The sequence below is a fragment of the Anas acuta genome, chromosome 24 (genome assembly GCF_963932015.1).
Source record: "Anas acuta chromosome 24, bAnaAcu1.1, whole genome shotgun sequence".
Lineage (NCBI taxonomy): Eukaryota > Metazoa > Chordata > Aves > Anseriformes > Anatidae > Anas > Anas acuta.
This window is the reverse complement of record NC_089002.1, coordinates 6,854,636-6,880,682: the sequence shown is the minus strand read 5'-3', so window position 1 is coordinate 6,880,682 and position 26,047 is coordinate 6,854,636. Positions and strand designations below refer to the sequence as shown.

The 26,047-nt window shown below is 50.2% G+C and overlaps 2 protein-coding genes and 1 long non-coding RNA gene across 6 annotated transcripts; 1 reads left to right on the top strand and 2 right to left on the bottom strand.

Annotated features, from left to right (window-relative positions):
• Positions 1-306: 306 nt before the first annotated feature.
• Positions 307-13,518, bottom strand: PIGR (polymeric immunoglobulin receptor). Its single transcript, XM_068660424.1, has 11 exons — positions 13,450-13,518; positions 7,095-7,190; positions 6,554-6,886; positions 5,833-6,162; positions 4,896-5,219; positions 4,185-4,499; positions 2,999-3,278; positions 2,343-2,461; positions 2,072-2,197; positions 1,905-1,963; positions 307-1,070 (listed from the first exon to the last, which is right to left on the bottom strand). The coding sequence occupies exons 2-11, from the start codon at positions 7,174-7,176 to the stop codon at positions 939-941; spliced, it is 2,100 nt and encodes a 699-aa protein (XP_068516525.1). The 5' UTR covers positions 7,177-7,190; positions 13,450-13,518; the 3' UTR covers positions 307-938.
• LOC137844222 (uncharacterized) lies at positions 6,884-21,081 on the top strand. 4 transcript variants are annotated; one of them, XR_011089856.1, is made up of 3 exons: positions 6,884-10,018; positions 11,122-14,911; positions 15,005-21,081. It is a non-coding gene; the product is annotated as an uncharacterized lncRNA (long non-coding RNA). The 4 variants fall into 4 exon arrangements; XR_011089854.1 differs by having other exon boundaries at positions 11,122-15,135; positions 17,047-21,081; XR_011089855.1 differs by having other exon boundaries at positions 11,122-17,964; positions 18,564-21,081.
• LOC137844216 (polymeric immunoglobulin receptor-like) lies at positions 15,478-24,987 on the bottom strand. Its single transcript, XM_068660425.1, has 10 exons — positions 24,494-24,987; positions 21,556-21,664; positions 20,639-20,980; positions 20,133-20,462; positions 19,699-20,028; positions 18,828-19,059; positions 17,392-17,504; positions 16,644-16,779; positions 16,158-16,203; positions 15,478-15,761 (listed from the first exon to the last, which is right to left on the bottom strand). Exons 2-10 carry the CDS (start codon positions 21,590-21,592, stop codon positions 15,723-15,725), a joined length of 1,605 nt encoding a protein of 534 aa, XP_068516526.1. The 5' UTR covers positions 21,593-21,664; positions 24,494-24,987; the 3' UTR covers positions 15,478-15,722.
• Positions 24,988-26,047: the final 1,060 nt, after the last annotated feature.

Genomic DNA, 26,047 nt, shown 5'->3' with positions numbered 1-26,047 from the left:
CTGCTGTCGACGAAAATGCATATGAGGAACATTACTCAGAACGTTCCCCACTCTTCTCCATTGCCCCTCGCTTCTGTGGGGCTCAGACCCTCCTGTGTCGTTTGCAACAGCAAGTGTCAAAAATGCTGGAGAAAGCCAGAGCACAAGGAGGTGAAACCAAAGGAGAGGCACAGACCCAGAGGGGAAATGCTTCTTTGCAGGCAGAGGGCATGGGGCTCTTGGGGCTGCTGGGTGGCAGCTCTCAGCAGCACTTTTCATTGACAGGCTAAAGCAGACTGCTTGCACTTGGAAAAAATACAAGCCAAACCAAACCAAAAACACAGCAGTATATTTGTCATGACAAACTTTGGACCCCATTGCTTTTGCGGCGGGCTGATGGATGCCCAACACCAGTCCCAAGGGTGAGGAGAAAGTCCCTGCCCACGCGTGCCCGTGCTGTGACTCTTCAGAGGTGCTTTCCCTGTGCCCTGCCACAGAATGAGAGCCCGCCCGGTCTGCTGAAAGCCGCCTGTATTCTTTATTGGTCGTGAACAAAACCACTGCAGGCACCCCTGGTCTGTCAGCGCTGCCTCTGGGGGAGAAAGCTGAGAGGGATCAAAAGCGCGAGTCATTGTTGTAAAGGGTTTTTCAGCTACCGTTAGGAAAAAATGGGATTTAAAAACAAAAACAAACAAACAAACATCTTCTGGTCTTTGGGAGCCCACAGCATCACAAGGGACCCTGGCTGGCCTGGGGCTGCAGGGGCTCAGCCCCTCGGGCTCCTGCCACCGCACCTCCGCGCTCGGGCCCCTACAATTCTGACGAAATCACCGCTCAAAGCTGAATTTAAACAGGAAAAGATCAAGCTATAGCAAATTGTGACAGCAGTAAGCAGCGCAGCTTGCTGAGCCTCACGGCAGAGCCACCCCCTTGCTGTTGCGTCCCCGTGTCCCCTGCCCTCAGACCTGCCCGTCCCAGGCCGGGGGGGCCGCGGCCGGAGCCGCGCTGTCCCCAGGGGCACAGCCCTGGGCGATGGTGTTGGAGGTGAGGAGGTAGGTGGAGTAGGCGAGGTCGGCGTCCTCCTTGGAGCTCTGCAGAAGGATAGAGGACATGGTGAGGGACACGGTGAGGGACATGGTGAGGGACACGGTGAGGGACACGGTGAGGGACACGGTGGTGGGTGGCAGGGGAGGGGGCAGCACGCGGCGGGTGCATGCAGAAAGCATTTCCCATCGGGGATGATGTGCACAGGCTGGACCAAAAATTCCCAGCCTTGTTGATTCTCAAGGCACGAAATGGCTGCAAAAGCGATTTAATTAAAAGCATGGGGAGCCTGCCTCTGATGAGGGCCTCTTTATTGCTCAGCTCTGGGCTCTTGGCACCGACACCTGTACATAGCCTGCGGTTAGGGACTTCTAAAAAGAAGTGCTCCGACCTGGCACCATGTGTTAGTGCAGAGCGGTGCTGCACCACCATGGTCTCTCCTGCGGGGAGGGCAGCTGGGGGCAGGCAGGGGAGTACTGGGGACACTGGAGCGAGCCCCAACCCTCTCAAAGGCAGAGACCCCCCTGCCTGCACTGCCTGCGTGGGAGCCCTGCTTTGGGGAGAGGCTGGGGAGTGCTCTGGCCTCTGGCCATATGCTTGTCCCAGTGCTTTATGGCTACAGTAAGGACCATACCCCGACCTTCCTGGTGCTCCCTGAGGCTGGCTTGATGTAGTTTCAAGCAAATCGACTGCTGTTAGTGCCTCTGCTAACACATGGGGTCAGGAAAGGGTTAAGGTGCCCCATGGAGGCAGGTGGCCTGATGCAGGCATGATGAGGAACCTCCTTGATAAATGAGGCCCAGGGGCATGGGCAGCTCCTTTAGTGATGCTGGAGCTGTGCTGGTGCCTGCCAGGTCAGTGGGTGCACTGCTACCTCTTACCCTTTTTGCCTTCTTTGTCTCAGCTGCGCTCTCAACGCTGGCTGTGGTGGTGATGAATTCTGCACAGACAGAAAGGGAGACGTTAGGGTGTGATGTTCTGGTGGCTCCTGGGCTCTCAGGCTCTGTGAGCCCCGAGGCTGGGGGCAGCCCGTGTGCCAGCACCGTACCGTCCCCTCCCAGCTGAGTCTCCTGGCTCGCTTTCATGCAGGCATTATCGTTTGCCCCGTACTCCTTCACGCTCTCGAAGTCCGACATGCTGATGTTGGTTCTGTAGCTCCCCACGGACACCAGGTCTGTTCGGAGGGAAGCGATGAGTCCCCAGCGTGCCCTCATGCACCCAGCACGCAGGGACTGCTGCAAGCAGCCGCTGCTGCCTCTGTCTGAATGCTGGGGCCACGTCCCAAATGTCCCAAGGGACTGGGAAGGGCAGGGGCTCACCTGATCTCTTGAGCTGCCGGTATTTAAACACAGCAAAAGCTGCACCGAGGACGACGACTGCTGCGCCAGAGGAGGCCAGGGCTACAGTAAGGACGTTGGAGCCAGAACTTTGTTCAGCGCTGCAGTGGAGGGAAAGATGGATTACTAAGCTGTGAGAAGCATTTTTATTGGGATCACTCACAACTGAATAACATATATAAATTTCTAACTGTCGAAAATCCACATAGGGTGGTAAATCTGAGTGAGCATGAGGTGGTTCAGTTAATGAACTGCAGCTAAGCACATCATAAGAGGATAAGTACAAATGTTGGATGGAGGTAGTGCCAAAATAGCTATATTAGCAGCTTGGTTGTAAATGTGCGAAGGAAACGTCTCTAATCTTGACAGAAGCATTTTTAATTATTTTTTTTTCTCTACCTGTAATTTCCAATCATTCTCTTCTGAAATGATATTTGTACCTGGGCTAGATACTAATTTCAAGTCTTGCCTTTTGCTATGACTTTTTTGCTTCTTTACTTCTGAAAGTTTGAGCTTAGTGCTCTGGGAAAAATAATTTATCTGTTGCTAAAGTGCACACATGGCATGCAGTGTATCAGCAACAAACTAATGTAAAATCTGCAAAACTAAGTAGTGAGGGAGGCTTGGGAAGGACTGACCTTTCGGAGGCAGCTGCGTTTTGCACCCCAGCATCGCTGAAGGCTCTCCCCTGGGGAACAACGCCACGGTCGGCACTGCTGGGCGCCGCGGCATTGCTGGGAGCTTCAGCATTGCTGGGAGCTGCGGCATCACCGGGAGCCACGGCATTACCGGGAGCCACGGCATTGCTGGGAGCTGCGGCATTACTGGGAGCCACAGCATCGCTGGGAGCCACGGCATTTCTGAGAGTGTCCAAATTCAGGAGCTCTGGGCTGAGTTCGGCAACTTTCTCTGCATCCCCTAGGGAAGAAGGGTGGTTAGTTGCAAGCGGCAGTCTTGCAGGGAACATATTGGTGCATGTGGAAATGCGGTGGGTTGGGGCTGTACCTATGAGGCTCTTATTTTGGAATGAGATTTAGAGATCTGAAATCTCATTCCAAATAATCTATTGGAAAAATCTCAAGCAGGATCTCCATGTCTGTACTCTCCTAAAAATCTGGCATTTCTAAGTCCTGCTTCTAGTATTTCCAGAACAAATGTTGAATATTTGGATTACTTTTGTATCTCTTTGCCCACCAAAGACATTGAAAAAAGATTGTTTCTCTTTTCACTTTGAAGATCATCCACTTGGGACAGCTGCCTGTGGGATCTCTAGCACTAGGCTGTACTTATTCTGCTCTGCTTCCAGTAATATCCCTTCCCAAGAAAAATGTATTCTCTCTAAAATACTCTACTGAAGCTGAGTCCCTTGCTTGTCCAAGGGGAATTGGTGACAGCCTTTCTTAGTATTTTGCCTAGTGGTTTCCCTGTGAAGATGAATGAGCTCCCTGGAGTGACATGCAGCTCTTCATGTGACAGGTGTCTGACGATGCATAATCTGCGTGATGCTATGAATTATAATAGCAGTAATTAGTAAGGATGGGGTTGAAAACTGTGTGGAAGGAAACGTGAGACTGGAGGGCTTTTTTTAACAGGGAACAAGGTGGGGGCAGAAACCAGTGAGCGGATGCAAACACCTATGGTGTGCTGCACAAAATCAGGGTGATCTTGGTGGCAACTGGTCTGGGAGGCTGTCTGGAAGGGAGCATTTCTGTTTTGAGGTGCTGCAACCTAGTGGATGTGGAGAGCATTTCCCTCAGCAGAAGGCAGCGTGATTCACACCAAGAGAAGCAGCAGAGCCCCAGCGACCCTTCCCCTGGGGCTCACCTCCAGCCACCTGCAGGTACACCGCCAGCGTTTCCCCGTAGTGCCCGTTGTGCTTCACCCCGCACCAGTACCACCCTTGGTCCGCGGTGGTCACCGAGTCGAAGGTTAGGACGAGTGTCTTGTTGGCGGTGTCACAGCTGACGTCCACCCCCGGCTGGCTTTGGTCAGAGGCAGACAAGGGGGAGCAGCCGTCGCTGTTCCACTTGCACCAGTACTTCTCGTAGGAGTAGTACTTGCACGGGTAAGAGCACGTTAAATCGACCCGTGAGCCCGCTTCTGCCAGCACGTCCTCCTTCCCCTTTAATCTAGGCTCTCCTGTGAGGGCAAACAGAACACCGAGGATGATGCTGGGGGATTTGGCAGTGGGAATTGTAGTCAACAGGCTGCGGGGCTGTTCACCATCTATCTCTAGATTGTGAACCAGGAGATGTCTTTGAGGGAAACTGCTCCTCACATTGCTAAATTAACACTAGGGATGCTGAACGTACATCTCTGGGTGAAAGCTGTTTTTTTTGCAAGGCATAACATTGAAACCTTGCATTTCCATTCTAAGACTACTGGGGGGGACCGTCACAATATTTTGCCTTGAGTTGAGTTCAGAATTGTAACTCAACATCTTTACCAAAAAAGTGAGCTCTGCTCCATTGTGGAGCTTGGGAGGTTTTCATTCCTACGGAGCAAGCAGAGAACCAGCAATGTGTGAACTGATACCTTCTACGACCTTCAGCTCCTTCGATGACTTCCTCTCCCTTTCATCGTTCGTCATGCACCAGTAATAGCCTTTGTCGTTGTCCCGCAGCTGGTTCAAGACAACGCTGAATGTGCCGTTCTGCGGGTTGTCGAACATGGCCACTCTTCCTTCGTAAGCGTCAGACACGAAGCCGGTGTTTTCTATGATCCGAGAACACCCATTCGTTCTCCACTTGCACAAGTACTTGAGTGAGTAATTTTTCGCGGGATCGTAGTGACATTCAATGGTTACTGAACCTCCTTTGACTCCGGTTACTGTGCTCTTTCCTTGAGGAACGTTTGACCCTGGAGACAAAAATACAATGAGCATTTATACGTGTCTGACTTCTGCCCACGTTGCGTTCTCCTGAGGGAATGAATATCAGATCACACAAAGCTGTCTGGTGTCAGCTAAAGTACAGCTAGGTGGTGCTGGGGGGTGCAGATGACAGGAGAGCATCCTGGCACTGCCAGCAATTGGCCCCCGAGGGTCTGTCAGACCTTTCCTTCTCCTAAATTCACTGGGTGGTTGTCTCTGTGTATCATCATTTCTCAGTTTCCTTCCCTTTGCTAGGGAAGGCAGACTTTTCCTTCCAGCATCTTAAATCTCAAAGTGACAGGGCTGAGGAGGCAGCTCACTTGTCTGAAGCTTGCAGGCAGAATCTGCCCTCGGGAGCTCGCTGGGCTGGGGCAGTGGCTGAGCACTGCTGGGAAGCTGAGTCCTGACACAAGTCTGAGCTTTATTAGTGATGGTTTCACACACTGCTGGTAGCTGCACCATCAGAAAGAAGTTCCCGGGTGAAAGGATAGCATAACAGCGCTCCGCAAAACTCTTGTTAAATAACGTGAGGCAGTCAGTGATGCTTCTAAACAAAAGCAGAGATGAAAGGAAACAAAACATCGGGAATAGCTCACTCACCCTCATAGACATGCAAATCCAGCTCCTTCGTTTCTCCGTACTCCCCGTAGGAGCCAACCCCGCACATGTACAAGCCTGCGTCTTCCCAGTTCACCTGGGTTATCATGATGCTGAATGCGCCGTCGTTGTTCTCGTTGCTCAGCAGGGCTCTCCCTTTGAAGTCCTCATCGATCTTCCCGTGCGTGTCGATGATGTTGTTGCAGACGTTCTTCTCCATCTTGCACAAGTATTTCCTCATGCTGATGGTGTCCACCCCAAAGCTGCAGGTCATGGTTACGGAGCCGTGCAGCTCCACGTAGAAGAGCTCGGCCTCCTCGGGGACGTTTGGCCCTGTGCAAAGAGACCGCTCAGCGGCTGCTTGGTTGGTAGCTGAGTGCTACTTCCCAAGCCTCCAAAGGATTTTATTTTTTTTTCCTAGCAGGGGGTTTCTCTGTGCTGTTTCTCTGTACCCTGCCGTGCCATCCTGCACACCGCTCTCAGCAGTTTCCAAGCAAGGTTTGTGACATTATTGGGTTTTATCTCCTAGGATTTTTATGCCAGATTTTTGGTCAGACAGCAATCTGTTCCGTAAAACATTAGCAGAGAAAAACCCTGCTGCTTCCCAAAGGCAGGGAACGTCCTGAGCTCTTGGACGCTGTGCCTGGGCAGGCATCCTGTGGAGCTCTATTAAAAAGGGAAAAAAAATTGTAGAAGAAAAGCAATACTTCAATACTGTAATTACCTTCAGAAATGTCCAGGCTGACTTTGTAGGAGAGCCCTCTGCCATTGAGGCCGATCCCGCACTGGTAGGTGCCTCTGTCTGACAGCACCAGCTGCGAGATGTTCACCACCATGACGCCCTGCTCCGGGTAGTCGCTGATGGAGGCTCTGCCGCGGTAGCTCGGGGACGTGTAGCCGTTGGAGGAGACGACGGTCAGGCAGTTCCGGGACGATTCCCTGCACCAGTATTTTCTGTCGTGCCTGTTCACCTTGGTGGGCGGGTAGAAGCACTTCACGGTAACCGACCCATCGATCAGGCCATACACCTGCCGTGGTCCGAACACGGGGCTTGAGACTGCAAGAAAGCACATTGCCTGTGAATTTTGGGTGTGCTGCTCCTCCCAAAGGGACTGAGCAGGGGGGGCTGGGGCTGTGCAGCCTCACGTGTCTGAAAGGTCCCATGGCAGCGATGGGCATGGAGAGGGTAGATGTGACCCCAAACCCTCTTTCCCCCTTAGAAAAGCACCCTCTGGTCTTAGCACACAGGCACCTGTTGCACTTACTTGCTGCTTTGGGAGGATATTTGCTTCTTGCAGCTTCAGCTGAGAGGAAGCAGAGCAGGAAGATGAACGGCAGTGAAGTCATTTTGCTTACATTCCCTGGAAAAGGCACAGAAGTTGGCGAATAGTCACACTTGTAAAGGGATTAACTGATCGAGTCGCCTAATAATCCATAGCCTGGAGGGTAAGAGTTGTGGCTATTAGAGCTAGGGAAAAACACCACGTTTAATTACTTTAGTCAAACCATTTAATGTGCAATGGGGAGCTGATGTCTGTGCTTGCCCGTGTTGCTGCATGGCACTGCGACTGCCCGGGGGTCTGAAACCAAGGCAGCAATCCTCAGCCATGTAAGACGAAGGGACCTGCCTTTACCACAAAGCCAGTTAATGTGAGGCTTGCAAGTCAGTGATGTAGCCATTGTCCCCAGAGCATCCTGCTCCAGTGGTGATATGAGCAGCACCAGAAACTCTTTTGGCCAAACCAGAAGAGACCTGATTCCAAGTCAGAGGTGACATCTGGTTTGTGAATCAGAACAGCCCATCACAAGGCTGAAGTCCGAAGATGGCCCGAAAGCTGCTGAGCCCAAGCAGGCCAGGAGTTCAGGTGGTGGCTCGGAGCTAGGCTGCTCGCTGCCTTGCCAGGGTAATGCCACTTGAAATAGTTTGTTGTTCGTGCCGTGAAAGGAAGGCTTGTTCCCTCCTGAGCCCGGGTGCCAAAACCACTCCTTGAGAAAACCTGCTTTTGTAGAGCAGAGTTCCTGTCCAAAGCCAGTATTTAATTTCATACCTTTGCTTCCCTGTTTTCTTCAAGAACGTGGAAACATTGGGTTTTTCTTTCTTTGGCTGCTGATAAAGTCAGGGCGCAGAGATTTAAACCCCCCAGAGAATCACTGGTACATCTGACCAAAACTACTGCACCAAAACTAAATCCCAGCCAAAGTGATGGCTGGTGGGAATGCCAAGCCAAGCTCCCTGTTTCTTGAAATGTGTCCCCAGCCAGCAGGATGAATATTTCTGATCTTTCCATGTTTTGTTCTGACTGATGGCCCAGGGAAAGCCAAGGCTTTTAATTCCCTAAGTGGTTTTCCCTGGCCCGAACCGAGCGTGCTGCAGGACACTGCGTGGTGCTGTGGTGAGAGGATTCATTTCTGAGCACAAGTGTTGATCTACCTGTTTATTATTCCAAGCTCTAGAGATGACAGATGCCAAGGAAAGTCTTTATGAATGTTCACAGGAATTTGATTTCAGGGCATCAGGTGACAGGTTTTATTTTATGAGGGGTAATTCCCAGCAGAAGAAAAATGCCTTCGCTTCCGTGTTAAGATGAAAGGTGTTCTGTTGTTCTTTCTTCCTTGTATTGTGATTTCTAATTGCTCAGTGTCCACTTGTCTATGGTTAATAATTTACTCACTGAGCATGAAAAATGCTTTTTCATACATATCCCCGAGGTAGCCAGCAAGGCAAACAAAGCGCGCTGTGCCAAAGGCAAACAGCGCAGCACAGCAAGGCCCCGCTTTGCCCCCCGCTGCCCTCCCGCCCCCACCGGGCACTGCCAGCTGTGGTGGCAAGGGGCAAGGACAGGTCCCAGTCCAGATTTTCCCCTTCTTGGTAAAATTTGTGTGATCGGTTGCTCTGACTCCTTCCCGAAGCAATCAGCTGTGTCAGGGTTACCGACTGCAGCATCTTGCCAGGTGGGGAAGGATTAGAGAGACCTCGCTTGGAAATGAAGATCGAGCAGTGTGAAAGAACACAGAAAGACGTGTGCAAGAGTGGTGGCAGCGAGGTCTGTGCGTGTGCGAGCAGGAGAGGATTTGGGCATCTTTCTCCAACTTGTGCCTATGCAAGAGTGACAGCTTGTGTGTGCTGCCACCAGCATCGTGTGGCTCCGACTGCCCCTGGTCCTGCTCTCTGGCACCAACGCCCTCCCTGCTCGCTGAATGGAGGCAGCAAGTCCCAGCAGGCACGGCCGCCTCTTACGCAAAAAGCTCTGCCGGGCACTTGCACACCAACCCCCTGAGCGGGGCGAGTGGAAACCCCCTGCCCTGCACGCCGAGTGACGCTGCCCGGCCTCGCCGGAGATGCTGGGGCAGAATTCCTAACAGCCTGCTGCTAAAACAGCTCCTGCTGCTAAAACAGCTCCTGCTGCTCCTTGCTTTCAGAGAACTTTTGCTGCTGCCTCGGCTGCCTGCAGTCAGAGCGTGAGACTCAAACCTCAGAGCCCAGATAAGGGAAAGGCTGCTGAGCTGGTGTGAAAGGGCGTGCAAGTAAGTGGCTGTGCAAGGGACCTGCGTTAGTGCTGCTGCTGGTGGGGGGTGTTAGAGAGGAGATGGGACAGCAAATGGCTGCAGAGGGCTGTGAGAGAGTCAGGAGGCTTGAAGCAGAGTGTGTGCTGCCTGCAGAGCATCTGGGAAGCGAGTTTATGGCATGGACATGGGGTTGGAGATTATCTGCGTGTGTCTGGCAGCAACAGCTCCTTCAAGGAAAATGCAGAAATTCACCCCAGGCAGTGATGCTGTGACTGGTCCTGGGAGGGCCCTCGAGTCCTTGGGGGGAGGTCTGAGGTCTGACACGAAGCGTGGGGCTGGTGCAGTGCTCCCGGCATCTTCCAGCAGAAGCCACTTACCCCCTGCACGGGGGATAATATCCCTGCTGCTTTTGTCAATACAGGAGAAGGGCTTTTTCTTTGGGATGCTCATCCAGTGCTTTGCATGTGCTGCCTTAGCCTCACGTATTAAAAACTGAGAGAGAAACTGCGTGGGAGGTGGTGCCATGGGCTGGCCAGGAGGGAAGGCAGAGAGGGAGCCCGGGGGAAGGTTCCCGCTGGGAAGGCGTCTCCAAAGCAGGTCTGCAGCACGGGGCAAAGATGCCACAGGTGGGAAATGCCAAGCTGGCAGAGCCTCCTCCAGCCCTTTTGGATCAATTTTCGTGGTTAGTTTAAAACTTTTTGATGGGTAAAGGGGTGGGTGGGGGGTGCTGGGAATGATGAAGCATCCTACTTCTTTTCCATACCCTTTGCAGCACGGGGTGAGCAGAGAAACAGCCAAGGGGAAAGCTTTTGGCTGCCTGAGTGTGTGTGTGCCCAGTGCTCAAACGTCCCTGCTGTGGTCAGAAGGCTGCCCCCCTCCCTGGCACAAACCCCCAGCTCTGTTGCAATGGTGACTGTCTTTGGAATAGTACCAGCTGTGCGCTGGGGCTGTACTCATTTCTTCCTCTATCTTATTAGATAACTCAAATCTTGTTTTTCTGAAATGGATTTGGCTCATTTTGCATCATCAGAACTGCTGGCTTCCTCCTCTGCCCTGTCCCAAAGCAATGTATTGAAGTTTTACAGCACAAAAACTGAACTCAGCAGGCAGGATTCTGCCTTCAGGACTCCAAAGTCCCCAGGATCAGGGCAATGGGGCTGTCCCGAGACACTTTGCCAGGTAGGGCTGGCTGCAGTGTGCTGCTGTTTGTGTGCAATGCAACAGGGGTTGCAAAGATTTATGTTGGACAAACCGAGAACTGGACAGGCTAATTATTAACAAAATTAATTCTAGCCAATCAAGATATTTAGTTGTAATATGCTTTAAAGCAGGAGATACAGCCGTTACCAGGTAAATGGAGTTAAATCTCCCCTAGTTGCCCCCTTACATGCTCATGGAGTGGCCGTGTACATGACCACGAGCTCGAGCAGCTGCTCAGAACCCCACAGAGGCCAACTGCAGAGGCATGCGAGTGCAAGAGAAATCTAAAGCATGCAAGCACTCGAAACCTAAATATACCTATGCCATAACAACAGGTGACTGACTACTCATTATGACCTGTAGCAGGCTTCCATAATTTGGATTTTGTTGGTTTTTCCCTACCACCTCAGTGCGTGAGAGCTCGGTGCATGCACATGCTGCACTGAAGGTGCCAGTCAGGCTTTGCTGGTTGGCACAAAATTGGATCTGGATGTGCCACAAAGTGGGTTTGGTGTGAAAAAAAGTGCAAATGGGAAAATTGCAAGGTCCTTTACAACCTAATGGCCTTTTTTTGCTTTGTTGCAGGGTGTTGGGACATTGGTCTGGAGTAGTTATGGCATGAGGCATCCCTGGGCTTGGTTTCCTGGTCTACCGTGTGTGGGCATTTCCCTAGATCCCCCGTGCCGAAAGCACTGCAGGGGCTGTAAGGGTTGGGACCATCACCTTCCTCTCCAGCTGTGTGGCAGGCCTGAATTCTGAAATGATGCTTTCAGGTTCCTGGCATAAAATGCTGGGGGAGCAGGGGCTCTCAAACCATGTTAGCTCTTCTAAATATTACAAGACCTTCCCTGGGTTTCCACGGTGCTTTTGCAACTCTGAGCGCTTGGGAGGAATGGCTTCAGATATATAATGGTGCAGAGGAGATTGGGACCTGAACCGAGTTATGCAAACGTAAGCAAGCAGCTGCTCTGACTGGGTAAAAAAAAAAAAATCAGATCAGTTCCCAAATTCTGCTGTCTCAGCTGCTGGGTTGAGCTTTGAGAAACTGGCGCTCTCACAGTGCGGCTTGCCAGGGATCAACAGGCCAATCTATTAGCCATTAACTACTGCTCTTAACAACGACCAGTGTCAAGGATGTGCCATGGGACCAATGAAACACGAAGAGTTCGCTGCCACGCTTCTGATTTCACTGCAGGAACCTTCTGCTTTGCGGAAAGTCTGCTGGTACTCACGCATTTAGGGAACAGCAGACGGAATGGAGCAATGTGCATTTTTGCCCCTCAAATCCTTTTAAAGCCTGACCCACTAACACCACGAGTGAGCTGCACGGATGCAAACTGTTGCAGACGTACGTGGCGCTGAGCAGCAGCACCAGGACTGGGCAGTGAGGAGGAGCAGGGACGATTTGTGGAGGCGCCTGGCAGCAGGACACAGCAGCAGCCATCCTGCTGAGCAGCCCCGGGGCTCTCCACATCCTCCTAAATTGCTGCACTGGTGGCTGTATTGCCAGAGTTATTTGCTGGAGTGGGAGGGGAAAAGCCGGCCAGCCGCTTGGATAGCACACACTCATTGTGCTCTGTGGAGGTGAGCGAGCAGTGAGCTCCTGAAGATAAAAGATCAGCCTGACCTAAACACACGCAGAAAATTTCTGCTTCCAAACTGATGCCCGCTTTGCAACATGGAAAGAGTAAACAGGATGTGCTGATTTTATGATAGGCTGAGCAGAGATAGCTAGGCAGATCTGATCAGAAGTTATCAGGACTTGCAACGAAATCAACCGTCTCTAGGAATTTCTGCAGTCCTGTAACCTTCCTAGCTAAGAGTCTGTGTTTGTTCCAGCTAAATGCTGTGCTAAGCGAGCACTATATTCTGGAAAACAAATGGAAAAGACTGGCCAGATAATCCTTATTAATGACTGAAATTTCCACTGAGGTTGTCCTGATGACCTAATTTTAAGTTCCCGTAAGCTGTTAGATGCACCGTCTACTGATTCGTTGCTCTTCAGATAGGATTCTCATGGTTCACTCATTTCTTACTGTTTGTTTCTTGAGCTGGAAAGTGAAACCAACTTTGGCACTATTAAACTGTTATTGTAGCTTAAAACTATTAATATTCCTGGAATTTGTGCTAACCCAAAAGCAATTACTGTACTGCTACGGAGTGTGCTGTAGAAGTTTGGGTGGATGGAAAGCATCAGAGCACCCGACCTTAGCAGCAGCACAATTGCAGTTAGGAGGTATTTTTTCACTGTACTTCAGGCAAAATAAATCAGGTCCTTCTGGAGGTAAGAATTTAGGCCTGCAGAAACTCACCCCGTTGCTGTGGTACAAGGCAGAGGAGTCTGTCAGCTTTGTCTCCCCTGTTTTAGGGCTCTGTGTCCACCCCATGCCCTTTTTTTTCTGCCTTTTAACTGTACACGTTTGGTAGCTTTTCAGAGCTCTTTCAGGAGTTAGCCCTACCAATTCCCTTCCTAAATTTCCAAATCCATCTCCTTATGACCATCTCAGTGCTGTGATACAAAAAGCCATAATGACCACAGACTGAGTTGCAGCAGTTCAGATTACTGCTGTTGTATTTACTAACATTTGTCATTTTCTATGTTAAAACATAATGCAAATATTGTAACGATAATTACCTTATAGCCAGAAAGAGAAGATTAAAAGTCTAAGGCAAAGAAGAAAAGGTAAAAATTACAAGCTTGATCCTATTTCTCTGACTGTCTTCTAAAATAAAACTCTTTCTCCTCATCAGCAAGAGCTTCACGTCCATTCACTGCTGCTTCAAAGCGAGTTCCCTGCGCACATGTGAGGGGAAGGGACCTGAACTGCCCCGTGCTTTGTGCTCTGCTCCTTCTGTATCTTACAGTGCAAAAGATTTCATGCTTTAGGAGGAAAATGAAGAAGCATTACTCACACTTCAGGTTACTCCTGCAGACTGCTTTGCGCTTCTTGCTTTCTCCTTCAGGCTGGCTTTGCTGGTACCTTGGCAGCTGACCCCGGGACCTCCTGGCTGTGCGTGGGTGTCTGTCTGTCCTGCCTCCCCGCTGCGGCTGGACACTGAGCTCGGGCAGTGCCAGCCTGTTTTAAATACTCCTCGTACCTCCAGCCATGCATTTCCACCTGTTGTGCCTTAAAGGAATAGCATCCGAGAGCCTCGCAGGTGCACGGGGCGCCACGTGGGAGCGGGGACAGCCAATGCCCGTCCCGGCACCGCGGACACTTGGCAGGGCAGCGGGCGCACGTCGCTGTTTGCCTCCTGATTACACCCTCCCGTTGTGCAACCAAGAGTGGGCTCTGGCCTCGGCCGTGGGCGCTGCCCTGGCACTTCCACTGCCTTGGGGCAGGATGTTTGCCCAACACAGCCAGGTTTAGGGTCAGGAACATGGGTAGGCTGCTGCTGTGCCAGCAGTGGGTACCCGCAAGGCAGCTGGTGGCTGCCCTGCCTGCAGAGCAATAGTTTTGTAGGGAAAACCTGTGCAAAACCATTTTTTTCCCACTGGTTTTCCATTTTGTTTTTGGAAAGCAGTGCCCTAAGCAGGCCCGGGCTCGTTGTATCTCCTGGCAGAGCAGGTTGGCCTCGCTGGGAGGGCAGCTCTGCCCCCAGCCCCTCTGCCTCCCCACCGCCCCGCGGGCAGAGCAGGAGCCCAGGTGGGCCAAGGCTGGCTTCGTCTGTGCAAAACGAGAACACGGCAAGTTCTTTAAAATGAAAAATCCGCAGGTGCTCTGCTGCCATCTTCAGCTTTGTTGCTTTGCTATCCTGCGGTAGGCATGCGAGGGGCCCGTGCAAGAATTCCCCTGCAAAGAGGGAGGTTGTCAGAAATTGAATGGTATGAGAAACTAGAATTAATGAAAATGGAAGCGTTTGTTGTGTAGGATGAATCGTTAACCTGCTTTACCTTGTACTAATGATTCAAAAGCAGTAATTTCATTTAACTTGGGGGGATCACATGAAGCTTTTCTCCTCTACTCATAGGGAAAGCTGAGGAGTTCAAGCAGGACGGCACCTCTGGGCAATCCTGCCCTAGCTGAGAGCAGGTGGGATCCTGACCTGGGGCTGGGACATCCTACAGCTTGTCAGACCCTACAGCCATCTGGAAGCACCTTTCCTCTCACCGAGGGTGCCGAGCTCCTCCGCAGGAAGGCTCAGCCATTGCGGCAGGGCAGGAGCTGCCGTGGGGAGCGCGGCCGTGCCCGAACCCACACAGGGTGCGCTGCGGGGTCTGGGGTCGGGTCCAGCCATGGTCACTCTCCCCGGCAGGAATAACACCCGTCCCTTTGCAAGCCGTGTCCTTCCCACCACTGCTCCTCTGGCCGCGGCTGGCATGGCTGGTTTGAGTTCCCGGGCATGGAGTTGCAACTGGCCATGATAAACACAGGTGTGTTTGCCTTTCCTACAGCTCCCATTCCTGTGGGCACCTTTCCCTTTTGGATGCCAGGGGGTTCCCCACCCGGCTGCTCTGGCCCTGCAGGTTGCCCCGAGATGTGCAGAAGCACCGAGGAAGGCGGCGTGGCCTCGGGCAGGCGAAGAAGCCCTGGCAGAAACCAGCCCATGGGAACCTGCAGCCACTTGTGAATCTCGGGCAAGAAGAGGTAGTCCCAGGTGGGGATTAACAGTTTCTTTAAGCAAGGCACTGTCTTCGCCCTTGAAGTTTCTGGTAAAACTGATCTATTGTCTCCAAACAAGATGGAATTACGCAAATATATTTACTTGCTTTAACAGACAAGGAAATGTCCTTCTGCCAAGTCACAGGTTCCAAAGCACTTTGGCTTCTCCAGAGAACAAACAACCCCTACCTTACTTTTTTGGAGGAGCCAAAGCGCAGTGTACAGCATGGGATGTAATCTGAGCATGCACACCAAAACTACTGGTTTGGTCTGAGCTTCCTTCCCATCAGGAAGCTCAGCTGCTACAAGAGGCATTAAGGGCTGCACACACGAGTAGCTTGGTCAGATGCCTTGTTTAATTCTCTACAAACCACAAACAAGTGACGTTTGGGCAGCCTGCAGTGATTCAGATTTGGACCTGCTGCACAGGATACTCAGCTTCAGAGTGGGGAGCAAGGAAAATATGGTGCTGTGTGCTTTGGGGTTTATCGCGATGCCTCAGCTTTTGATAAAGAAGCTCTGGTCTTATGTATGGAGTGGTTTGACAGCTGGGAGTTCTGCCTTATTTTCCTCAAGTCTTGATCAATTGTGCTGAAAAGTGTTCTTTTCCTCACAGGATCCCTGTAAAAACAGAAGAAAAGCTGTTACCCTGGTATTGCTTCTGCAATATTTTTAATGGTGTTTGTTTTTTATGCCTAACAGGTATTTTAAATGGGTCTGATATTTCAGGAAGTCCTGAGAACACAAACTTTTTTTTTGCACAGGGTAGGAGGGGACTTCTGGAATCCACCCTCATACTCCATTTAAGAGGGCAGTTAAGCCAAAGTTTTTGAACTACTATTACACCAAGTGATTATTTTTTTAATGGAGGAGAATGCATTTCTCTGATACGAGTTTCTACGAATTGTGCATATTTTAAATTATCTTCCCAGGTGTTTTCTGTAAGAGATTCTTGCTGAAGATTAGCTCCATGACAGCTCCACTGCTTTCATATTTTGCCAGAAGACAGACACTTACGCATAAGCTGGTCCTCCTGAACCTTCCAAGGATAGCATAGATTATCCTGCAGATGTAAGGCAAAAAAAAAAAAGAATATGATTGCAACATAATGAACAAGAATTGCTTCTGTGTAATACTGCAAGAGGTTCCAAGTAATCAGATTTTGTTGGAACAAGCAAGCAGGAAGAGTGATAACATGCTTACTATGTGTAGGCAATAAGTTATCATCAATGCTATAATAAATTTATAAAGCTCATAAAGGATTTAATCAAATTATTTTGAAATCTATGGCTCAATGTCTGTTGGTAAGGAATAAGGACAACAGTTCCACATCTGATCATCTATCCTGGATCGCAGGGTTGCAATTCCTGGACTGCAAACCCAACGTCTGTCCCATGGAGACGTTTTACACGCTCAGTGGCAGATCCTCTGCCTAAAATATGGTTTTACACTCTTCTACCAAGGGAGCCAACATTTGCAGCACCAGTTTCCGAAAACACCCACCGACATTTGCTCGAGTCTGTCTTGCATCCGTTCGCTTCAGCTGGGCTCCTGGTTTCCTCCATTTGCTTTTTTGCGGGGTTTAGACCAGCCTGAACCAGCACAGCTTCTGCATGTCCCAGGGTGCTTCTTTCTTGTCCTTAACAAAAAAATATGCTTGCAATGGAAGGCAAAAGCTCCTCTAAAGCCTATTTAAATTTATGAGCATGTTGTTACAGACATTGGATTAGGCTCATTGTTTCCCGGTTTCGTTCTTGTAAATAATTGTATTTTTATTCACCATTGTTCCCACGGAAGGTTTTTGGCCCTAAATTTCTAACCAGAGACACAGCACATTGTAGAATAATGTATACGTATGGTTTTTTTGACAGTTTTTAACAAAGAGTTTCTGGTATGTCTTTTTCAGCTGTGCACTGAATGGGCTGGATTCGGCCCCGCGGAGCTGCCCGGCTCACAGCTGCTCGCACGGCACAGGTCCCTGCCCTTTATGCTCAGGATTTCCGAGCACTCTTGGAGCTGTAAAACTGTTCAATGCACAAAAAACAGCCACGCTTTTGGTAGTTCTCCACAATTTCTGTTTCCTTCCTTTGCTTTTCATTTAAGCATATTAAAACCCGCCTCGGTCGCACCGCCAGCAAAATGGATGCGTGTCTCTCAAGGCAGAAATCGTCAGTGAGTCACGCTCTGGCAAGAGCCAAGCCCTTGCAAAAGGCTCAGCTGCAACCCAAAAGGTGGTGCCTGGCCGACTTACCAGTCTCCTTTTGAAGCTTTATTTTGGCAAGAACGAGAACAGCGATAGTGATGAAAATCAGCAAAAGCAGAGCCGACAGCACAACTGGGAGCAGGTGTGATTCACCCGATGAGCTGGAAAGATGAACCGTCGGAATTAAATTGGATTTCGAGTTAAAGACCGGGTGGTTGAATGGAGACTGTAGATTTTACACCAAAGAGCACAAAAGAGTTATAAACAGACTGAATCAAAGGAGAACAGTCAACAAAGTGAAGCAGAAATGAAATTGTTTGATCTGGAGCTTGGCATATGAGGAAGTAATTTCTACAGCTACCTCTGCTCAGCCATGAGGGGCTTATGCTGCCTGATGAATTATCCCCTCCAAGAGGAAAACGTGCTTTTTTCATCATACAAACTCCCAAGCAGGGTTCAGACTCTTTCTCTGCAAGTTCTTGTAGGCTGTCATGCTGTGGCAGGGTGTCTACGTGCCATCTCCTTGTGAAAATGCCATAAACGCTATCAGAGCTCGACACGCGGATAGAGCTTTGCCAGGAACGGTGCAAAATCCGACCCTTTATACAAGTGTGACTTAAGGTAGGTAGGTAGCATGCTCCTGCTGGCTGGCTGGTAGCTAAATGTGGTTGGGGGAGGCAGTGGCTGGGGAGAACAGGGTTGTAGAGACAGCGCTTTTCATGCTGGGGGGGCAGACGCAAGCGTGCAGAGGGGCTGCTCGGGACATTGAGCTGGATTTGCGGACTGTGGTATTTCTTCAGTTATGACCGATACTGCAATATCTGATACATCTCTGCCAGCTATGCAAATCGCTTTACCTGGTTCTGGATGGTGGCCATAGCCGGGGTGAAGGGTCTAAGGGCTGCTCGCAGCCGTCCTGGCTAACAGGAAGCCCAGAGTTAAAATCACCAGGGGCAAACTGGCTCCGGGGTGAGCAGTATGGTGTTTTTAGAGAAGTCCCATGGAATAATAACTGGCCAAAATAGCTCACAGCCTTTTGATTAACCTTGTCCAAAGATAGGTCCTTATGCAACGCAGAGCACCCAAACTCTGCACTGGGTACTGGCTGCCCATGATGGCTGGGATGAGGTGCGCCATGAAGTATGTAGCAGCTGCTGATTTGCCAGCGTTATTGCTCAAGCCTAATGTTTCCTAATGTCCTGTCTCCACACTAACCAAAGGAAAACAGACAGGAGCACATCTGTTGACTCTGGCAGCTGATCTACAGGACTGACCAGCACCAGAAGATTTCGAGACTGGTTCAAAGATCCTCTCCACAGATGGACATGAGATAAGCTTGCCATCTGCTTTTCTAATTACACCTATTTTCTATCAGAGTTTATAATTTGCAACCTCTGCACAACCTAAGTAGAGGCCAGGGGAATTGGGCAGATGGGTGCAAACCACCAAATTTGTGTCTCGGAGAAAAGTGGCCGTGAGCTTACCTCTTGTGATAGATGCTGCTGCGGGAGGTCACCGAAGTGCCCGGGGGGGCAGTGGGCAGCTGGGTGCCCGTGGTGCCTGCGGTGTACTTGGTGCCTGTGGTATACGTGGTGCCCGCAGTGTTTCTGGTGCCCGCAGTGCTCCTCTGTGTTGGCGTGCTGTAGGCTGCCAGGCTGGATGGCAAAATGGGGTTCCCAAGAGTGTATGTTTCCGGGTTTTGTGAAGTGCAGGTTCCTGCAAAGAAAATGATTTTCAGGCTTGAACACCCATCTTTTTGCAGAGAACATTCTAGATTTACCAAAAGTTTGTGCATTTCACCTTGCAGTTGATGGAAAAGGTATGCAGCGTGATATGACCAAACTCTAGCATTTATATTATGGAAAGCAATTTGGGAGTACTAACGAAAAACCATTAACACTTGGCAAAAATTCCTTCTTCAACCCCCCTACTTCTGTCTTTGACAGCTGAGCAGTGACATGGGTCTATGTATTTATGTGCTGCAGTCTCTAAAGCTGTAAGGTAACGCTCAGCTTGTCTGCAGCGCAAAGCATTTGTCTCCACGGTGCACACGCTGTGCTCAGGTTGTCATATGCTGGGGTTTTGCTTCATGATCAATAATATAATTCAAACAAACCAAGTTCCTGCTGAAAGCTCAGCTTGCAGCCCCACCTTTACAAACTTTGCCACCCTCTCGGTTACTTGCCAATACCTGCTCGTAAGGCAAAATGTAGAGCAGAAGTTTCTCATGGCGCCGTGACGTTTATGCACAGAGCAAAGCACAACCTACTCTCCTTGTGCCCGTGAAGGAGTAGGGGGAAGAATGATTAAAAAACCCAAAGGGATTATTGTGTTCCTAGCTGCCCCATGGCCTACCCTTCTGGATGAGCAGCTTCACAGCGGACGTGTGCTCCGTGTGCCCGCTTCTGGCCCCACACCAGTACCACCCCGCGTCGTCCTCTCTCAGGGGGCCCATCACCACGGTGTACGTCCCCTTCTCCTGGTCGCTGCTGGCGATCCGTATGCGCCCTTTGTAGGACTCGTGCACGAAGCCGTCCAGATCCAGCAGCAGGGAGCAGCTGGCCGCCTTCCACCTGCACAGGTACTGCGTCTCATAGCTGCCCTGGGGGTCGTGGTGGCACCTCACCGACAGCGAGCCTCCCACCGTGCCGCTCAGGAACTTCGGGCTCCTGGGCCGGGAGGAGGCTGCAGGTTGGGATAAGCCATCAGCATTAATGTGGATTAATTAGCATTTTGTGCCCTGCTCAGAGGCCGTGAGGAGCCCCCAGGGAATCAGTGCCCAATCCTACCTGTGGTCACCTGCAGGGCCACGTCCTGCAGGCTGTCCTGGCTGCCCAGCCTGCCCGTCCCACACCTGTACAGCCCCGTATCTTCCTTTCTTAAATCATTTATCAGCACTTTGAATGCTCCAGAGCTGTCCTGAGGGGTGATAAAGATTCGTCCCTCGTATCTCTTCGCCACATAGCCATGGGTGTCGGCGATGAGAGCGCAGCCGGCGCTCCCCACTTTGCACCAGAACCTCTTCGTGCCATTGCGGGTGTCCCCAGGAGGACAGGGGACGGTGACGGAGCCACGGAGCTCCCCGTGGAGCAGCTCAGCCAGCTTTGGAGCACCCAGGTCTGTGGGGAGAGAGCAGGTGGGCGCCGTCACGCACAGCCAGGCGTGGTGGTCCCCTTTGTGTGGGTCAGCAGCTGCTCACGGTCACACCTGGGGGTTTATGCCTGAGTGCTTAATAGCAAAGGGCAGAAATACTGGGTACTGGGTCACCCTTAATCCCCATTCCAGCTGCCCATACCTTCTGAAACCGTCAGGTTCAGGCTGACGTAGAGGTCCCTGTTGGTGCTGCCGATGCCGCAGCGGTATGTCCCCGTGTCGCTGCTCTCCAGCTCCGTCATCGTCACCATGAAGGTGCCGTTCTGGGGGATGTCCTCGAGGGACACCCGGCCCACGTGGCCTTTGGAGACATAGCCGGTTGTGGAAACGATGGTGTAGCAAACTCCATCGCTTGCTCTTTTACACCAGTATTTTCTGTCGTGCTTGTTGCTGGGTGTGATTGGGTAGAAGCACTGGTGGGTGACCGACCCGCCAACTGTGCCTGTCAGAAACCAGGGCCCGTACAAGGTACTCAAGACCGGCTCTTTGTGGGGAAAGAAGGAAACAGAAGTTTGTTAGAGACAGGCAGGTTCTGCCCTGGCAAAATCATCCCTATGCCTTCGTGTCAGTGGGGGGCTCTGAGCAGCACTGGTGTGATACCTGGCTCTGAAAGGCCAATGTTCATTTTGGACACGATATTTTACTTTCCTTGAGTGCCCCATTACAGACTGTGCAGGTGGGGAAACCCTCCAGAGCAGGGTGTCCAGCTCCTCCGAGGGCAGAGCTCCCACCAGCCCTGACCCTCCTGCCCGGAGTGAAGTGTCAGGGGCAGCAGTCAACAGCAAACAGCCAGCGCTGACCTTTGGTGTTTGCAGACTGCCCGCTCTGGCAGCTTTCTTCCCCCCGCAGCGGCGTTGCGCAGGCGGCCGCACAAAGCGCGGAGCAGCGGGGTCCTGCCCGGGGCCGAGCCCGTGCCAGCAGGGTTTGACCCGGCCCCATTCTGCAGCCGGGGTTGGCTGCTGCTAGCAGGGATTTACCAGGAGCTGTGCCCCTGTCCCCTGCACCTCCAGGTTCCTCTGTTCTCATGGTAGGTGGCTGGAGGGTTTCTTGGCGACTCACCTTGCAGCAAAGCTACAAAGAGAAGGAGAACCTCCATGTCCACCTTCCTCAAATGTTTGCTCAGCAAACTTCCAAATCTCACTTTGGACGCTGGATTTTGCTGATGTCTCTGTTACCAAACAGAAGAGAGATTGTGGCAGTGATCTGCCAAGGTTGTCTCTGGCACCCCCTTGACGCAGACCACCCACGTCCCTCGCAGCTCCCACCCCGGGACATGGCGCAGTGCAAGATAAGAGAATTTTAAAAAGAAAACAAGTGCTCGTAGCCATCCTGCATTAATCCCCTGTTGTTTGGGCAGGATGGTCTCAGACAGTGCTGGTAACGAACACTCAAAGGCAACCAAAGCTCAGGGACCAGGCTGCAGACCCGGCACTGCAGGCTGAGACCTGTGTGAGCACTGGCTGAGGGTGGGCACGCACGGAGGGGTTTGAGAACCATGGTGGCATTTGCCAAAGCAGCACCAGGAGCCACAACACCTCACCAGGACCTGCACCCAGCCTCCTGCAGCCAGACCTACAGGCATCAAGTTTTATTTTTATTTTATTTTATTTTATTTTATTTTATTTTATTTTATTTTATTTTATTTTATTTTATTTTATTTTATTTTATTTTATTTTATTTTATTTTATTTTATTTTATTTTATTTTATTTTATTTTATTTTATTTTATTTTTCTTCCAGTGCAACAAATATGCTGCAGCTCTCGGGAATGCCAACAGTACTCCTTAAACACCTCCTGCCCAATTGCAATCATCTTTCCTGCCTTTTTATTTTTCTTCCCTGCAACCTCCTGCAGAAAATCTTTGGGCAGATTGCTGCTATCTGCTTTCAGATCTGAATAGAAACGGTGTTTGAGTGTCTCTGATTAGGAAGGGACTTATTTCCTTGTCTGGGTTAAAAATTGACCTCTAATTACTGCAGTTTTATCCCAGACTCCCTACTAAAATTCTTTGTTTAAGATTTGCATAACCCCCACCATGGTTAAAACCTTGATAGGTACAAACCAGGTGATTTATTTCATTCTTGTTAACACATTGAGATCACTTCAAAGCGTTTTGGAGATACGAACAAGGAAATGTCAGAAGCACAAAGCCACCATGGGCCTTACTCCCCGTCACGGTGCAGAGCTGAGCCCTGGCTGCCAGAGCTGGCGGTGGTGCCTGGGGCTGGGTGCCCGCGGGGGCCACGCTTCGGCTGCTGCCCACCTTGGTCTGCAGGGCACAAGGGGACACAGCTCTCATGCTCCCTCTACGCCTGGCTTTGGGGGTGATGTGCATCTCTCCTGGAGCTGCGACCCCCCCAGCTGTGAGCTTTGGGCTTGCAAACCTGGCTCCCACCCAGCTCTCAGCCTCAGCTCTCGCGCTGCTGGTAGGAAGCGTGGGTCAGGGCAGCAGAAACGGGCTCTTCCCCTTTCAACACAGGCAGAAGCGCTGTGGTGGGGCAGCTTCTCCACTGTACACCACTACAGCTGAGCCAGCGCCTTGCTCTGTTCCTTGTTTTGGGGCTGGGGACGTGAAGAGAAGTCCTGGCACCCCAAAATTAATGAAGAAGGTGCTGGTTTTGCCAACTAGAGGCCCAAGTTCCACTATTTAGCTGGCCCAGCTGCTGTGATCCTGGCGTTCAGGTTAGCATCCACACAAGTCTTTTTTTCCTAAGCAGACGAATTCTGTGCTGGCGTGAACGTGCTAAATTCCCTCTGGCATCAGGCCACGAGATGTGAAGTGTCTGCAAGCCCACAGAGCTCCTTGCCTCGCTCGGAGGTGGGTGCCACACTTGCACAATCACCCAGCTGCAATCTCTAAAGATCAGGGACAATTAATTCACAACCCCACTCATTCACTCCTCCGTTTCCCACCCTGCAGCAACAGGCAGGGCGTTAGCGAAGAGCCTGAGCCGTGCCCTCCAGGACCACCATGAAGGGCTTTCAAGCTGCTAACAAGGAGATTTCACTTTTTCCAGGAGAAAAGCTAGTCCAATTATCTTGAGTAACTTCAGCTGAGTGCCAGCCCCGCTCATTCAGCCCTCAGCATGAAATGTGTGCTTTGGGGGTTATTTACAGCATCCCCTGGCAGGGAGCTGCAGGTAGGAGATAGCTGGCTGGTGTGCAGGCAGCTAGCCCATGTTGCAAATGACTTATGGGTTAGATGGAAGCTAAAATAAAGCACCTTCAGTGAGGTCTTTCTCACCTGCCTGTCTGTGCTTGCAGCACTGTTGGGTTACTGGGCTGCTTTTTTTGTGCTCTCTGTGGGGTCTGTTGTGAAAAATCCTCAATAGGGGGAGTACTGACGTGGGAGAGTGGACTTGGTTTCCTATCGATGACACAGAGCTGTCAGCTAAATTTTAAATTCTTTTAATTTCAGGATTTAGGTGAGGGGGTGTTTTGTTTTTAACCAGCAAAATAGGCATTTCTCACCCCAGTAACAGAGCAGAAAGTGAAAAGAGAGACAGAGTTATAAATCCTGGAAGAGCAGGCCTTACTGAGAAGCACGGATTTTTTTTCCTGACTTCAATTCAATTCTGTTGCGTGAAAATGTTTACATGCACAGTTTTCTTCACCTATCTGATTAAACCACCAGCCTGCTACCATCTGAAGGAAGCTAGCTGCTGTTATGCACTAATTGGACAAAGGGTCTCTCTGTGTGGGTGTGCAGAAGAACTTGCCTCATCTATCTCATTTTTTTTAATATGTTCTTTTTTTAAAACAAACAAACAAAACAATCTAATATATAACTTAAAAAAATTAGTTACACCAGCTTAAAAATATATATTTCAGCATAAATGATTTATGCTACGCTTACTGCTATAGAAACAATCACCTAAAATATCAGATCTGATGCATATTGTAAGGGAAATCCATCAAAGTGGCACATAAAAATGCTGCCTGATAGTGTTACAGTAATAGTAAATAGTAAATTAAGAACAAATTGAGGATCACCCACCTGAGGCTAAGATGCTTCTGCTGCTGGAAGTTTCCTCCTGCACTGCACTCCGGTTTGGATTTAGTCTAATGAAGTATCTTGCAGTTCAGATGGTCTTTGCTCTGTTCTTGATGTTAAACTATTTTTTAAAATATACCAATGTCCAGAGTTAAGAAAAAAGTGTATTCCCTTTTTAAAATCCAGGCATGCCTTGCCGAGCAAATTGGAGATGGCCAAAATACTTAGACAATGGTAGAAATGCCACCAATGTACTGAATGTGGAACCTGAAAAATGTTCATTTTTAGCCACCAAGTGATGTGGGTAACATCATGGAAGAAAAATAATGAAGAGGTCAGGAGCAGAAATTGCGAAGTTTGAGAGGAGTTCCCCTGTTTTTCAGAAAACTTGCAAAGATTTAACACCAAACGACTGCTTCTAATCACTAGCAGTGATTGCTGGGAACTGCTCCCAGGCAGAACTTAACATAAAGAACAAACTTTGTGTGTGTTACCTCAAACTTCTGCAGTTTGAATGAACCTGACTGCAGTAACCAGCTCGTGCCTGTCCTCTGGTGCTGTGCTCTGTACAAATACAGGATAAAAAGCTGTTTTCTGCCCTGATGTTTGTTATAAAATTATCCAAGCAGGCAGAACGTAGCAAGTGATGCCCTGTTGATAAAAATCCTGCCTAACTAACATGTTTGTTTGCTTGTTTTTTGGTCTGTTCTTTTTTTTTTTTTTTTTTTTTTCTTTCCCTCTAGTAATTCCTTTGCACTGCAGAGCATACTCAGATGCCTCTTCCACAAGGACATCACCTTGATAACCAGAAAAACTCTATTCAGCCTTCACAGTTGTATAAAATGAGTGTTCAGACTCTTTCTTAAGGGGTTGTGGGGTTTGTTTGTTTTGTTTTCCATGCACTGCTAATCTCTGCTTGCAGGGCTCCATCCCACAGGTTCACCCCATGTCCTCACTTCACTCAAATAGCCTGAAGAAGTCACCCTGGGAGCTCTGCAAGTGGCCAGAAGCTGGCTTTGGGAAGCTCAGGGCCCTGGTACCCAAGAAGCACAAACCAGCCCAGCTCTCCAGGGCTAAACACTGCCGTCTTTCTGCTGTAATTCCCAGGTAGGCAGCTTCAGTTACAATCATGTTAATTGAAGAAAATTATATCGGAGCATTGCCACATAGCCCGACTGAACCAAATTGCCAATCAGTGAAGTAGATCAACGTTGAGAAATCAAAGCAGTATGTCAGTAAGGCACAGACTCAGGAACACCTTTACGCTCAGTAACTTGCCATTTTGTGGTGATTAACTGCTCTCTCATTTTGCTATGCCTCAACCATTGCATATTTAAAGTCAGGCAGTCAGGGGGTTGCAGGGCCTCGAGAAATGCACCATCATTCCTTGCTAAGCCCAGAACTTTGTCAAGGTGCAACCAAAGCCCAAAGTCTTGGTTCACGTGGCAATAGCCATGCTCATTGCCTTGCAGGGGCTGGATATGTGGCTAAGGGCTGCTCGTTCCTGCACACATGCAATTCCTCTTCCACGCTGACCAAGTCATCCTAATCGGCTGA